We start from the raw sequence: 16,775 nt of genomic DNA, 5'->3' as shown, positions 1-16,775 counted from the left end.
TGCCATAAAAGAAAAAACTAAGTTACAAACCATATTCTTCTTATACTTTATTCTCTACATGAGGGTCGTGGGGGATATGATATAGGGCAACAGGCGGGGTATACCCTGAACAGGTCACCAGTCCATTGCAAGGAGAAATAACCATACACTCACACCTACGGTCATTTTAGAATGTCCAGTTTACCTGATCCGAAAACCTGCATGTCTTTGGACTGGGAGGAAACCGAAGAACCCGAAGAAAACCCAAGCACACACGGGGGAGAACATGCAAACAACATGCAGAAAGACCCTTCGTCCGACCATTACAAACCATATAAGGAAGGAAAAAAAACCTATGATTTAGGTATAGTCTGAATGAGAGTTCTCCTCATGCTGTAGTTTCCTGTTAGAAATGAATGCTCACTAGAGCTGAGTTGAGGACGGAGTTTCAGTGACATGTAGTGAGAGAGAAAGTCACTGACAAGTGAATCTACAAGGAGATACACACTCTTCTGACTCAAGAAAAAATAACTGGGACACTTTTCTGCATTTCCTGAGGGTGTAAACAACACAAACAGAGCAGAGAGAAAAAGATATGAAGAGAAAGTAGCAGCAGCTCAGCTTTGTACCTGCAAACATGCCTCTTGCATTTGTCTCCCTATATGTAAACTGTTATGCTGCCTTGCAATCGTCGTATTTCTTTTGGGTGCGTGTGCACATGATGAAATGCGTGTGTTTGTCTGTGTGTGTGACATATCAGAGTTATGCTTGTCAGCCTGTTGTGCATGTAGGGCAGACTGCTGCCTTGCCTGACAAGAGATGACTAACCAATCTAGCAAAAACCTCACTGCCTGACACCAGTTTGGCACCAATTAAAGGACCAACAGCAAGGGTGGTTGTGCTTTGTGTGTGTGTGTGTTTGCCATTCAATGGGCACCACTACAACATAATGTAGTTTGTATTCTATTATTCATAAAACGTATTTCAAAATATTTACTATTCATTACTGATTTATTCCAAAGTGTTTCTAGATAATGTCCCAACATAATTGGAGTTTGATTACAATGTCTGCCAACTCAAACCATTTTGAGTCTTTGTTTGCTTTTTCCATTGCAGCCCGGAAGCTCATCAATGCTCAACCATTAATTTCCTTTCTTTTTATTTTAAACTTATGACTGTGAATCATTTGAAAACGTAGACCCTAATTTAACTTGATGGTTACCACAAAACTACTGAATCACTTCTGCCTAAATGGCAATACAATGTGACATTCATTATTATTGCCCCAATAAGTTGTCATTTCACAAAAAGTTTGAGTGCATCACCGAATAATATTCACTCTTAAGTATCAGCGCTGTCTAGATCCCTACGGAGCCCCCGACGTGACATGAAAAAAAAAAAAAGACAAAAAATTAAAAAATAATTGGATCGAGAATCGAGATCTCGAGTTACATTTTTATTATTTTTTGTTTTAATTCATTTTTTTATATATATATGTATTTTTTTTGTGAAACTCGAGATTTCATTTATTTATTTTTTTGTCATTTTTTTTCTCATGTCACTTCGGGGCTCCGTACGAAGTGACATGAGAAAAAAAAAAAAATTTGAAATCTCGAGTTTCAAAGTCGAGATCTCGAGTTTCAAAGTTTCAAATTTTTCTCATGTCACTTTGGGGGCTCCGTAACTTCGAGATCCAGATTTAAAAAAAAAAAAATAAATAAATAAACATCTGTATGACCCTTTTGTGCTCCTCTGTGTGTGTGTGTGTGTGTGTGTGTGTGTAAAAGGAACCAGGGGAGCTATACTGTGCTCGTGTCAAAGGGCATCTGTCTCGGGGGACAATTTAGTGAACACTTAAATGCTTCTGGTGACACTGCGTTTTGTCCTTTCACTAAAAACCATAACAACACATTCTTGTTCACTAGGGTTCAAAAAGAGGATTAGCACCTGCACGTTAATACAAATACATACAGTTGTTTATCTAGTTCAATGTCTTACGTCTACAGAGGAATACACTCAGCGTAGCTGTACTGATAAACAATCATGCAAAATACTTTCCAAATCCAACCCTGATTGATTTACAAAGACGTCATTAATGATTTTGTTGATGTCGCTGCTTGTTTGGTTAACACTAACAGCAGCAATTCATTTGAACTTCTTGCTGAAATGTCTTGTTCTCTAACCAAACAGATGTGATCATTCATAACCATCATTTAGATCTTCTCTCCTCCAAGTCATTCATGAAACGTGCTATTATTTGCGCCGCCGCTGAATCACAGACGTCTCCATCAGTCGTGGCTCATATTTCCAACAGCTCATATCTCATTCAAGAATTGAGCCAGTGTTTCAAAGCAGGGAAAAGAACGCTTTATTTTGTTGCACGTTAAACGTGCATGACAGCGTGTCATTTTGCTGGATGCACATTTAAAGAAATGTGAAGACAAAATATTCAAAGTGAAGAGATTCCTTTAACAGTAAATATGAGGCTCTGCCAAGCTGTCAGCAAGATCCAACTTAGATGTCTATCATGTTTTTAGTCTGTCAATGAAATCCACAAACCTGCAGACAAAGCTTTGGCATTTTTCATAAAAAATGCCTGTAATTCCAATTGTAAATACACGACGACTGTAATGGCTTTTGTGTTACCCTGTAGCTGCAAGTGGGAAAAAAATGTATGTGTTTTCTATTTTAGTCGCTATCATCACGTTTTAAACATCATGTGTATTTAGATCATTCATTTAAGGATAACTGATGCTTGTTTACACAATTCACCCAGCTGTTAAACGGCAACTCTCCTCAATGTCGGTCCCCGTCTCCTCTCCTCCGGTTTGATAATCAGACAAGCCTGCCGAAGCCTCCATTGTCTGCACACACTGCGGACGTGACTCTTATACGTATGAGCGCAGCTTAGCATTGTGAATGCAGCTCAGCTTTCTGGAGGTTGACCTTTTTCCACGGATTAATAGGTTTTATGCTGGCGGCATTAATAAACAATTTCTTCGTTTCAACAGTAGGGTAGTGAGCAGTCACGCTGCATATTAATGTGCATCCCCTTCCTCTTCTGAGCCTCCTCACCCACTTTTAGGCAGTCGTGTTCTGCAATCATGGTTGTTTTTTTTTTTATCCCAAAGGATGTTTGTTTCATTTTATTCTTGTCTTTAAATGCCTATTAAATATTTTTTTAGGGCTTTTTATTTTAAACTTCCACTCTCTCTAAAATCCATCTATCCATATTTTTTGTTTTACCCCTTACTCCCCCTTGAATTTTCCTCGTTCCCTCAACCACACTGCTTTTATCTCTGTTAGTCAGCGTCATTTTGCCATTTGTTTCTCAGGCTGCTCATCTCTCCTTTATTTCTGTCTCTTTTCGCTTTGGTGACTGGGGCTGATTATGTGTGGCTGAGCAGTTCTGGCCCCTCACGCTGTCTGTGGCCAAGGTCAATTATGGCCTTCCCATTCAGAGCGTGGCCAATCGCAGAGCAGGGAGCCACTGATGTGGTGCGCCAGCCGGGGAGATTGAGTGGGAAGAAAATCAACCATTTGGTGCCTCAAAAATGATTTGATTTGCCACTGGTGTGAAAGTGGAGGCTATGTCAGACTCACATTCTCCTTTTTCCCAGAATTATACAACAATTTTACAATTATATTGAGCCTGGTTATGTTTATGGGAATTATGGGGGATATCCACTCTCTTTGGTGTCTTCATCTAAAAAAATATCAATAGAGCATGCAGCAAGGGATATAAAATTGTGACAGCAAATTAGAATAAAGAGCAATTATCAAAGTAACTTATGTTACTTTATAGTACACTTTATTGCCAAAAGGATTAGGATTTGTTGTTTTGTGGGACACTTAGGTGCAGTAGATTGCACCTGGAAATCCCAACAGAAAATATTGCAGGGAATGTGCTGCAATATTGCTAGATTTTAAGAAAAAAACATAACAAAATAACAAAATAGTTATCATTTTTATGAAAATTTAACCCATTTGGTTTATTTTGTGTGTTAGAAACGGGCAGAAATTGAAAGTGAATGTGCATTCACATCAGGATCTTCACGTGATGAGACGGTAACACATTATATATGTTAATTATCCACAAACAAAGTGTATGAGAGACTCTCAACTTTAGCTGAAATTGTACTGTTGTCGCTGTGTTTTAATGCATCACCACTGCAGACCTTGTTCTTCTTCTTGTCCTCTGGTTGAGACATATTTGAGAGGGGCACCAAGGCTTTTAACCCATTAAGGCCTGAAGCGCCTGGAAAAAATGTCCAATGTCCAATGACTGATTTCTCAGCCTCTGTAGTAGATATAGGAACACAATTCAAAAAGTATTTGAGAGCTTACACCTGTGACTTTCCTGTGAAATTTAGTTTATTTAGATACAAACATGTAAAAGTAAAGTGAACAACTATTTTCTATTAAAAACAGCAAGAAAATAAAGTAATATCAACTTGTGTCAGTGCCTTGATTCAGTCCTGATGGAGTGTGAAGAACAAGAACAGCATGTAATGACTGTAACAGTCTGATGACGGTGGTATTTATCGTCATAATTATGTCTTAACCATAAATCCCGGTCGATTTGTTCAGCGCGTTCAAAGTTATCAGCGATGACGTCATCGAAGACCAAACTCCTCAAAATCACTGCCTTCACAAATCTCTCCGCTGTCAAAGTCCTCCATGTTTGTGAGAAGTAATATTTCAAAACAATGTCCCGAGGATTCCTTATACCCTCCCAAAATTGACGTATCCGATTTACCGGCTTCTATGGTAGAATAAAAAGTGCAGCCGCTCTCCCGGCGTCAATGGTAGAAATGCGGCAATGCTTTCCCGGCGTCAATGGGTTAAGGATTGGTATCATTCAGTATTTTAAGGGTAAAGCCCAATTTATACTCCTGCGTAAAGTGCTCTGCGTCGGCTACGCAGAGTCCTCTGCGTAGCCGACGCAGAACCTGTTGTAGAGTCTCTGCGTCGTCTCCGGCTGCACGGAATATTTTCGAAGTGTCCGTCACTCCGTCAAGGGACAACGGAGACGGCAAGAGCTGCGATTGGTCCTCAGGACAGGCCGAGCGAAGCTGCTCTGTGCCGGCTCACAGTGAGCACCGAGCGTCCACAGAGGGCGGAGCTGAACACCGCCGACTTCGTCGCTGCCAAACACACACAGCACATGTTTAGACTCTAAATGGACAATTTCTCGCCTCAAATTATCTTAAAACTGCGTTCCGTCACACAGAAAAGTGAGAAACGGAAATTGTTTCAACAACAACAGTCTTTCTCTCTCGGACGCCATTGCTCACTGTAGCCAAAAGCACAACAACCTTGCGCAGCGACCCCTACTGATCGGGCGGGAAATTGCAACGCCTATCCGTCACCACGACGCAGAAGTATAAAGGCTCGAGTGGTCTACGTGGTGACGCAGACGGATAACGCATTACGCAGTCGGAGAAGTATAATGTGGCCTTTAGTCGGTAGCTGCTCTCTGTTCTCTCTTTGGCATCAGAGTTGTGTCATTATTTGCTCTGGATGAAGTAGTGGCAGGACAGGGGTACAACTTGATTTTTGACCCACTGTTGACGCTTGACATACAGTCGGTAAACAGTGTCTTAAATCAGCTGCCTCCAAAGCTCTTATCTTCAAAGGAAGCTGATGATGGTGACAGACATCTTTGTTCACCATCAAGCATCACTTCCCAAACAACCACCTCCACTTTATCTGCATCTGTAAAAGAAAATCTGACTTTTTGAGTGTCTGTGTAAAGCTGTTTGATTACCCGCACACTTATGACCTTTCCAACCAATGTGGATGTTTACTTTCACTCAAGGCTGTTTTTTCTGTAGCTGCCACACAAGTAATCAGTCCTGGCCTGGCAGCAGCAGCAAAATGATGCATCTAATTATAGCTGCCATCTAACCTGTGCTGCAGTTCACCTGATGAGGAAAGAGTCAAATTAATTACCTAATTGAAGAAACTCAGGGAGCCATGAAGGTAAAAGTGTTTTCCTTTCTAATCAGCTTAGCAAAAGAGTTTGCTTCAGCGCTAAAGGACTTTTTCGAAGCCTTTTTTTCAGGGAGAACAAATGTGATTTGGTTTTACAAATAAAACCATACACTGTCAAGATTTGTTCTGCTTGTAATATCACCCTTAAATGTTATGTTAAATATATTATACATGTTTATCCTCCCTTGAGATTTGTATTGTGTGTTCGTGCAGTGTGCATTCTCTAACCTCTAACCCTGCATTTTGATAAATGACCATAATCCTAATGATGATGGCATAATGAATAATGATGACATCTAATTGTCATGTAAGGCTTTGCTTTTTTTTTTGCCTCACACTGTGTGTCTACTTATCAATAGATGGTTCTGCTCTGTGTTTGTGATCCGCTGTGGAAGCGACATTAATATCCCTGATCTTACCGTCAACATTTGCCACTAGAATAGTTAATTATCTTAATGCAATCGCTGGAGAGACAGAGCAAAGTCATAATGTGGGATTTTAGAGCAGTGCTCTGATATTTTTAATGCCCATACTGACATTTTTGACAGTGTTTCACTGTAATTGCCCTGTGAATAACCATAGCACCTCTTTCTTCCTTTTTTGACTTCTAACTTGATTCTGTTGTGATGCATCACGCATCTGTGTCATATCTTCCCACTCAGAAATGCCCAGGAGTCCTCATTCAAGGATAGAGAGGACACACAAAATGCAGCGAGTGCTCGTCAGCATCATTATGGCCATCCCAAATGTCTGCTCCGCTTTTAACTGAATACTTTCTGGAGGATACTTTCTGACAGGAATAATTCACCAAAGGGCTAATTATACCATAATAATGGCACAGTGTGTCCTGTCTTCAAAACTGAGCATTCAATTGATGAAAACATGCCCTATGAAGCTATTGTATAGGATAATTACAATGAGAGAAACCAATGTTCACTAGATAAAATTAAAAATAATGTGTATTATCCTAGTATCATATAGCTTCAATAGCCATCAGGCAATCCACAGTGGTCCACACTAAAATACTTTATTAATTTGGACGGTTCATTATGATTGGATGGTGTTTTTACAGGCCTGACCTCTCCACAGCTGACAGAATTTAACCGTCATAAAAAGTGTTATCTTTCACATTGAACCATTGTTTAATCACAATAAAATTGAGTAAGTGACACTGAACACGACGTAAAAGACTTTATAAATATGTATTAAATATTCGGTGAATGTATTTAGTGTAATTTAGCACAGAAAAGAGTCTTCAGTAGTAGTTTGTGACACGAAAAAAAGTAAATAAAGCACTCCTAAACCTAACATATCTTCTTGATGAACCCAGTCAATGACTTTGAGATTGATAAAGGTTTAGTCAGACGGATTTTTACTCAGTGTGAATTGCCAACAACAGATGTGGTGAAACCCTCCATTCTGATGCGTGTGCTTTGATTAATACACCCCGATTAATGCTTTTATTTTTAGCCTGGCAGAGCAGACAATGCGGAAACACTCTTTATTACCCTTCTGGTAAGCGATGAATGGGTGACAGCAGAGAGAGATGCGGCGCCTCAGTGTCCATTCGTCATTGCCAGATTGAGGCGTAAGCGATGGAGGAGTAACTCCAGTGGTTCCATCATTATTTGCTCAAAGTTCAGAAGGCAGTCGGAAGAAAAAGTACTAATAGCAGGCATAGCATTTGGGGCTCGATGTTGGGGCGTGGCGGGGAGGGGGGGTATATGTTGCCTTCTCCAGTGCTGAAGTGTTGGGGTCAGAGCCCAACAATATATATTCCCTGCCAGGAACATGAGCTAATTGACTAAACGAGTGCTCTTACATCTTGTGTCAAGGTTAAGGCCAAGGAGAGAGTGAGAGTTGCATTTCATCAGAGCAGGTCATTAGGCTCGGCTTGAATCAGACGTGATTATAGTGAGACAGAGTCTGCAACGCTCACCCTTTTCACGACAGGTGGAAAGTATGAAGTGCATTTCACCTGGCGAGGCAGTTCCTGAACCTGCAATAATGTTATTCTTGACAATGTGAGAGTGGAGTAAAGGTCACGTGTGTTATTGTCACCTTCATGAAACCTCAGTTTCATTCTTTAATAGTTTAATTTAAGTCTCCTACATCCAAGTTAAGCTAAGGAATGTTAATCTGCTTTTTGGTGCTTGTTTGTGTCTTTTTGCAGGAACTCTTTACAGCGGAGTGCAAGTTCAAGGAGTCCGTGTTCGAGAACTACTATGTGATCTATTCATCCATGTTGTACAGACAACAGGAGTCGGGGAGAGCTTGGTTTCTAGGGCTCAATAAAGACGGCCAAGCCATGAAGGGGAACCGAGTGAAAAAGACAAAACCAGCTGCTCACTTCCTGCCCAAGCCATTAGAAGGTATGTAATATTACCCCACAGTGAGATTTAATAATGACATTATAAAAGGACTATGTGATTTATGTCATTTGTCAAATAAGTAAATAAAAGAGGTTGTCTATGGTCAATGGATCTTGATGAAAGATGAAAAAGTCAATATTCCATATTCTGAAAAGTATTGCATGCAAGTGAGACCTCAAAACAATGGATGAAATTCTTGCTTTATTGTGATGAATTAAGACACTGTAGCCATGCACTTACCAGTGTATCCAGAATATATGAATATGTGGTTGCTTTAGTTTCCAGAGTGGGTAATGGGCGCTTACTACATTGCTGATATGTTTAAGAAAGCTGCGTTGTGTTGCTAAAGATCTGGGGTGAATTCCAATTCCTTGCTTAACCCTCAATCTCAAAAATTCACGCTCCCTCTAGTCCAAGTGCTGTCCTGATTCTCAGAAAAATTAAGTTGAGGGGCAAGTTTAAGAGCTGTATCGCCCTCAATATTGAGATTTTCCAAGACCACCCTTGGGAGCAAGGGCTACCCAGAATGCTTTGCGTGTTTTGATATAACAAAGATGGCGCCGAAAGCAGCGGAACCAGTACGCTACAATTGCGACACAAAATTACAACATTTATTTTTATTTTACGATCTGTTATCAATAGCTGGTTGGTGCGGACAAGCGATCGTTTGCTTTTCAATAAGTCGTGGTGTGTGGTAACTGTCAGCTGAATATTTGTATGAGTATCATCTTATAACTAACTGACAACCTAATAACTTGACTGACAAACTGATCGTAATAAATAATCGTGACGTAAATGTGTTCTTCTTCTTCTTCTTTTTTGGAGTTGACAGACTGGACGCAGCTTTCGCGTTATTCTGCCCCCCGCAGTCTGAAGACGTATCTGCATTTAAGGGGTGTCCCATTTCTAAGTGACAAAATAACCCTCAACACTTGGTTTTGAGGGCCAGTTAAGATTAAGGGTTGAGCTTGAGGGTTAAGATAGGAATTGGAATTGGCCCTTGGTGTCTTCAATATAGGAGTCTTGGTACTGAATGTCAAAGACAGACTGGGGAAGTTGTACAGTATGGTACTGTGCAGACACAACAATGCTGGTGTGATTATATGCATGGTACAACTGCTGTATGTGAAATATCTGTCATGGACATATTTTTGTGGATATTCTCTGTTTTGCTGTTACAAGCGTGGAGGATACAGGACAGGTTTTATCTGCACAGTATGAAACGTTGATAGTCCAGCTAATGCCGCCCTCACTCTCCTCAGTCACTAGCCTGATTGCGTACCATCGACACGCAGAGAATCAACGTGAAGTGTCAGTAACACAGCTGTAGTGTAGAGGCTGTAATGTGAGGGTATAATGAGGCACTTTTTTTATACTTTTTTGAAAAGCATTCGGTTAGAGTCATCATAACCCGTCAGCCCTGATGGAGACAGAACTTTGTTGTTCTGTGAATTGTTTAATGCACCTTCATTGCAGGTTTACAGGTCTGCGTGAAACTTGTGGAAAGTGCATGAAAGCAGCAAGTATTGTTGAACTCCAAAAATCCAACGGGCAAAAAAAAAATCCGATTTGACTAACTTTTTCTTTTGTCTCTCTCCTGTTGTTCTCATCGTCTGCTCCACCAGTCGCCATGTACAGAGAGCCGTCATTGCATGATGTTGGAGAGACAGTGCCCAAGGCGGCAGCACCTCCCAGTAAAAGCACAAGTGAGCCAGCGGTGATGAACGGAGGTAAACCTGTAAGCAAGCCTGACAAGCCCACCACATAGCCACACCTGAGTGGTTCCCTCCGTGTGTGTGTGTGTGTGTGTGTGTGTGTAGTGGTGGTGGTGGTGGTGGTGGGGGAGAGGGTGTGACAGAGGCAGGGTTTTCCCCCCCCCCGACCAGACAGACTCCAGATCCTCTTTTCTTCTGCGGATCAGATCCAGGCGAAACCTTCCTCACTTTCTTCTCTTGCTCCTCATCTTCCCTCTCCGCCTCGTCCACCTTCTCTTCAGCTGTCTCGGCACGAGCGGATGGATTTTGAGGGTGACCGAGCTCCTCCGGCACAGCGGGAGGGGAGAGAACCTCTGATCATAGAATGCCTTTAGATTCCTCTGAGACTGTGAGACTTCATGTGAATAGCGCGTGTTTCACGACCACGCTTGTGGTACTTTGCTTGCTGACAGTTCAACCAAGACCCCCCGTTCCCGCCGTCTCTATAATGTCCTGTCGGAGCAGAGTGTGTGTACCTTCAGATCTATTTTCTATACCACAGTTCACCAGCTATGTTCTGGGACAGAGACTGTATAGATAGAGTAAATATTTGGACTGTCGTCCTCTATTTTTTACGCGTATGTTCCCCTCCCTCTCTTTCTATCTCTAGTCACACTCTTTTCTCTTTGTCAAGTAACATAGAAAAGATGAAAAACATTTTGCAAAGGGAGTTGTGTGATTTTCTATGAAACACATTCACAAAGACAAATGACATTAAAAACAAACATATGTACAAGAAAAGAAACGACCCAAATTTCTTCTCGCCTACAACATGCACACACACATAAAGTTTGTGGGGAAAATCAGAGATGTTACTTTTTTTTTTATTTTTTTTTTTACAGCTGATAAATATACACTGGAGGCTTGCAGATAGCTCCTGCAATCACACAGTCGACGAAATTACCACCGCAATCAATGCTAGGAGCTCCCGACACACACACACACACACACACACACACACATACACACACATTTTTAAACAGATGTGCGTGTGGGTGGGAGGGGGCGCTGGAAGGAATGGTGTCTACATATCACTATCTAAGTCCCACCAGCGCTTCTGTCCGCCTTCTCTGGTAAATAGAAAAACCTGAAGTCTATTTTTCTTTAATCTTATTTCAGAGCGTGGGCTCTACGAATATCTCTAGGCCTTGTAGGCCTCTGTCCCTCACTCACTGACTTCTTTGGACAACGAGGCAGGGCTTGTGGCTTTGACCCAGATGGTCTATAACTGCAGCACTGGCAGCCATCTTGTGACAGCGTCTACTTAAAGCCAGAAAACAACATGGCCGAAAAAAACCAGTAGGCGACATTTATATACTGGCTGCATCCCTATTTGGTTCAGCAAACTAAAGCATGGGCAAAGTTAATATTGTGTTCTCTCTTCTCGCAGCAGTTATACAAGAGATGGCTTGTATTGTAACATTTTCACTGTATAAAACTTAGGGGAAAATGACTATTAAAAAAAATCACAACTTCTTAAATGACTAGATATTATTATGATAATTATTATTATGAGAGGATCCGTCTCCTAGCTCAGCATGCAGAGTCCAGTAATGATCATCTTGGCCTGTCACGTGCCTGTTTGGACCTTGATTCCCCGGCATGCAAAAACAGGTTTCCCAGTCCCCACTGGGCCAAAGGTGCCTCACCCACCCCCATACATCCATGTAGAGGATACATCCACGTAGCATTATCCATTAAAGAAAACCACACTCACATGTACTCGCTCATCCTGAAATGACCAAAGTCCTTTTTTTCATCCCGAGAAGAAACTGAACTCTTTAAAAAAAAGAACAATCTGACTCTTTCTCTATCTCTGATTCAATTCATTAAAGCTTTCACTGTGATCGCATTTTGTTCTGTCCGACAGAATCAACTCTGCTCAGACCTGCGAAAGGTCTCGACTGATGTCATTTTGGAGGTGTACGTATACCTTGAATTAATCACGTGCATGTCTTTTCTGTAAGGAACAAGGTATGGGTATCGCTCTTCACACTTGTATAAGCTGATCGAGCACTGAAGTTCAGTGTGGGAGTTGAACGGGCATGTTGTAGGTCTGCGGCACACACTCACACCTAATCTGGAGGTTGGTTAGCCCACTACTGCACTTTCCGTTTCGCATTGTCATCACGACTGTTAGCGGTTTATCCAAACTCTTTGTCCGATCAATCACTTTATAATGTTTGAACGTCTAGTTTTGTGAGATAAGATTTAGAATATGAAGTAGATTGTTGCTGCTGTACGCTGCTAAAACTACAACTATATTAAAATATGATTTGATAAAATGATTTTTTTTGGTTTAGTTTTTTGGGTGATTACACATGGCCATTTCTTATTACAGCACATCGAAGCACATCAGTTAGATGTCAATAGTTGTCTGTATAAAGCTGTTAATGTTACAATTAAAATGGCATACTGTAGACGCTAACACACACACACACAGCGGCTGGAAAACCATTGTAGTTGTGTTTGAGGCTGATGGTCTGTCCTCATTATACAGCCGCTCATCCTCCACTCGTATCAAACTCTACATGCTGGGCTGGCTGCTGCTCCAGCCCCCGCAGTCCGGTTTAAATGGCTCCTCCAAGGCTGACTTTATTTTTGTAAATGACCAGTGTGTAAATGTGCTTCTCTGTTTGGATGTCTGTAGTCAGGTTTTTGGTTGGTTTTTTTTTTCCGTCTTAATTTTCTCTGGTATACGGGTCGCGTGTGATGTCGTCTCCTAATCTCGATCATTTTTGCTTTGTCCCCCCCCACCCACCACTCCCCCGACCGCCCTGTCATTAGGAGGAAAGTTAGTTTCTTTATTGCTTCAGTTTTCAGACCTCTTTCTTTGTACGTTGTCCCATCTGTTGCATGGGGAAAGGATGGCATTGATGAACTGCATGTAGTAGGCTATGTCTATCAAGAACTGTTGGTATGTACTGCTGATTTTACATACATATATGCAACGAGTTTGTCTACACTATACAGTTTGTGTTTGTTGTATGCCCATATACAACACATTGAAGAAAAACATTTATATAAAGGTAATGTACTGTAATGTCAGTAACATACTCAATGCAATATAGTGTGCAGTATATTATTGCACCTGTCGATTTTGATGGGACAAAGAAAAAAAACGACAACGGGGGCTGGCTAGTTTAAGCATGAAAAAGGCCAAAGTAGAATTTACATAAAATTTCCTTTGTGACTTCTTATCGGCCCCAGTTTTCAAGTGGTTACAGAGCTCTTGTGTCAATGCAGCTCTTATCCCCCTGATGCCACCTTATGAAGTGACATGGGCATCCAGCATGCCACAAGTTAACTATGTATGCCCTTCTCTTTATTTCCTCCACTTATCACTAGTATGAGTTGAGTGAGAAAATGTCCATCAAGTACCTTCAGTACATGTGGGGTTTTCACGGCGGATTGTTTGGTTTGATTTCCTGGTGGAGAAGTATAGGCACTATTAAAACTGTTTATTTTCAAGGAGAAAAAAAAAAAAAAAGATATATATATATATATATATAGATATATACCATTGCAAGTATGCCCATTGGAGTTATGTCATGTTATAACAAATTTGTAACCATGTATGATTAAGGTCTTCGCATTGTTTTCCATGCAAAATGTTGTGTCATGCGGCACATTTAATGTTTTAATATTAAAATGAAATAAAAATCTAAAACAGTAACCTTTGCCTCGCGCTTTTGAGTGCACGTTCAGTCAAATACCACCATCACTGTGTATCCTTTAAAATCAGACCCACAGTCACAAAAATGTCAAAGGTAAAGCCGTTTCTTTTCGCCTACAAAAGTCCACTTTTAATCAGGATCATTTGTAAGCAGCTTAATAAGTGACTGAATATGGTGAGTAATATACAAAATTAAATCCATGTCCTGCCTCCTCCTGTGGTTTCCAGGCAATTTGGTGATTTACTAGTCTGGTCATGATTGTTGGCAGTGGTGCTCCTGGTTGCTCCGGGCAGCCAGGGCCTCTTGTCTCTAACCCCACGGCAACCCATTCTTCTCAGTACTCCGCTCCCACCCAGATCTCACAAGCGTTCCCCGTCCAGCCGTCCCAGCACTCGCAGTTGCCGCAGTTGCACAACCCGTTCCCTGTGAGGAGATGTGAGAAGAGAAGCTGTGAATTAAAAGGAGCTGTGCCATCATGCCTGACCTTTAACAAGGTTCCTATTTTCACACCCTGCATCCCTGGGTGTAGCTCTGCTGGGGGTTGAGGTGAATTAAGCTGCTCATGACACTTTTTTTGCTTTTGCCCTGCACCATAAAGGAGGAAACTTCAGTTTAATTACAGGGAAACCTGTAGGGGAAAGGGGAAAACCTTAGCTCATGGGTGTCAAACTCTGGCCCGCGGGCCAAATTTGAAAAATGTAATTTCATTTGGCCCTTGAGGCAATATCAAATTAACATTAGAGCTGGCCCGCCGGTATTATACAGCGGCACTGCTGCTGTAACACCGCATTCACCGCTAATACTATAAATCCCATAATGCTCTGCTGTTGTTTTGTATTCATTGTTATTTTATTTTCAAATTTATTAGCTTGTGGAAAAAGTTAATGTTGATATTTACCTCAGAAGGCTGCAAATAGAAAAGAGGCATTCAATTTTTGATTTAAATTTTATTTAATATGCCGTTGATGTTTTTTCGTTAGTTTTTTGAAAGTTGATTTTGCACTTTTAAGTTATATAAGCGTTGCTTGTTCCATATTCAGTGTTAAAGCAAATCAGTGTAGCAAACTGAGCAATAATTAACGTTTTATTCATGCACTTTCTCTTGCTACTTCAAGGCTTGAATGTTTGATTCATTCATTATTGTTATTTTATTATCAAATTTATTATTAGCCTGTGGAAAAAGTTTATTTTGATATTTACCTCAGAAGGCTGCAAATAGAAAAGAGGCATTAAATTTTTATCCATCCATTTTCTACCGCTTATCCTGTATTTAAGGTGCATTCAATTTTTATTTAAATTTTATTTGATATGCCATTGATATTTTTTAATTATTATTATTATTATTTGAAACTCGATTTTGCATGTCACTATAAAGTTATATAAGCCTTGCTTGTTCAATATTCAATGCAAAACTTGTTTGGGTCCCTATTAAAAGGTTAATTTGTTCAACCTTGGCCCGCGGCTTTGTACAGTTTTAAATCTCGGCCCACTCTGTATTTGAGTTTGACACCCCTGCCTTAGCTCATATGTTCTCAAATATATATATATATATATATTATTTTTTAAAGTAGTTTAAATCCCATTCTAATCTATCCCAAACTTGGTAGCTTCAGACACCAACACTGGTCGATATGGGAGGTTAATGACTTGTGTTATTTATATGAGCATATGTTTATTTAGGTATGAAACCACATTTCCCCCCAAGCTCTCTGTTGGCCTCCTGGTGCTGTCAGAGGTGCTGGGTTAGCAGAAAGACTCCCGCTGGTCTTCTGTCACACATTGGAAAAGACGTATCTATAGAAAACTGTCTCTGTGGGAGAGGAGGAGGTGTCTGATGGATGATGATGAGGATAAAAAAAAATGGAAGGGAGGTGAAAGGCAACAGAAATGGGGACGTAAAAGAAAGAAAATCAGAACCAACAGTTCCTTTTTACTGAAGAAACCAGGACAAAAATGTAGATTTTCTATTTTAAATAACAAATAAAGGTAACAAACATACCTCTCCATATAAAGTTGAAATCTAATATACCCTACACTCATTATATGCAATCTAAAATATTTCAAACATTTAATATCAACATTAATATAGATTTAAAAAAACACAGAAAAATAACAAGGAGCCCCAACCAAGTGCATGTTAAACCGCCAAATTCTAATTCCCTTTTTAATACTATTGAAATAATGAAAAGCATCTATATTTTCATTTATGGATTATTACACAGTAAAAGTTTAGTTTTTACTCAAAGCGATGAGTAGGTTTATCATTGAACTGCTGTTACACAGACATTACAGGTGATTTCTTACCTCTGGTGGAAAATTAATACAGAAACTATGCGATATATTTTTTACAAATTGACGAAAGTAAATGCAATAAATGCACTGCTGCATGCTGTGACTAATTGCTGTTATTTACTTGTTTTCTTACTGTTACCCGTGTTGCACACTGACTTGCAGACATTTCTGTCTCCATCGAATGGGTTGCTGGAATTATCATATTAAGTGCATGAAATTAAACGGCAAGCATTCCTAATATCCTGCATTTTCCACATCACTCATCAGTTGTACGTGTAATGAGAATCTAGAGCTTTGAAGGGCTCATGAATTCATTGGTTTATTTGGAAAATTGCAAAATGTTATTTTTTTTGTATTATTAGCATGGAAGACCGCTATACCATCACATTTATTTAGAGGAGCGGCGTCTCTTCATCTGCACATTCAACTCTCCTTTCTGGGAATTGTATTTTCATGTAAAACACTGTGACATTATAATAATGCGTATGGTGATATCATTGTATGTTGTGGACGTCTTCACGCTGCAGTCAGTAATGTGGTAATCAAAAACACTTTACAGACGCCACCGTACATTTCCTTTTGTTTTCTCCCAGCTCTCCACAGTTTTTAAGCAACACAATTTGTGTGCATATGGGACAACTCATGCATTTTCAGGGACATTAAAGCTGACATTTGGCGACATGAAGTCATGATGAGAAACACTT

At 40.3% G+C, this 16,775-nt stretch overlaps 2 protein-coding genes across 4 annotated transcripts in view; one reads left to right on the top strand and one right to left on the bottom strand.

The window, feature by feature from the left end:
- Positions 1–10,239, top strand: part of fgf14 (fibroblast growth factor 14) — a gene marked incomplete at its 5' end in the record, with an annotated part of 112,146 nt that extends 101,907 nt beyond the window's left edge. For all 3 annotated transcript variants that reach the window (XM_083890576.1, XM_083890574.1, XM_083890575.1), the window contains 2 exons: positions 8,150–8,348; positions 9,974–10,239. In XM_083890576.1, coding sequence (XP_083746702.1) covers positions 8,150–8,348; positions 9,974–10,116 — 342 coding nt within the window. In that variant the 3' untranslated portion in view covers positions 10,117–10,239. The remainder of the gene's footprint in view (positions 1–8,149; positions 8,349–9,973) is intronic.
- A 3,309-nt stretch (positions 10,240–13,548) lies between these two features.
- The window catches only part of itgbl1 (integrin, beta-like 1), a 39,876-nt gene continuing 36,649 nt past the window's right edge, over positions 13,549–16,775 (bottom strand). The window contains exon 11 of the mRNA XM_083890573.1: positions 13,549–14,202. Coding sequence (XP_083746699.1) covers positions 14,114–14,202 — 89 coding nt within the window. The 3' untranslated portion in view covers positions 13,549–14,113. The remainder of the gene's footprint in view (positions 14,203–16,775) is intronic.

This window comes from Microchirus variegatus, assembly GCF_963457635.1.
Source record: "Microchirus variegatus genome assembly, chromosome: 5".
In the NCBI taxonomy this organism is placed as follows: Eukaryota; Metazoa; Chordata; class Actinopteri; order Pleuronectiformes; family Soleidae; genus Microchirus; species Microchirus variegatus.
The sequence above is the reverse complement of the archived record's forward strand: the minus strand, read 5'-3'. Positions and strand labels throughout refer to the sequence as shown.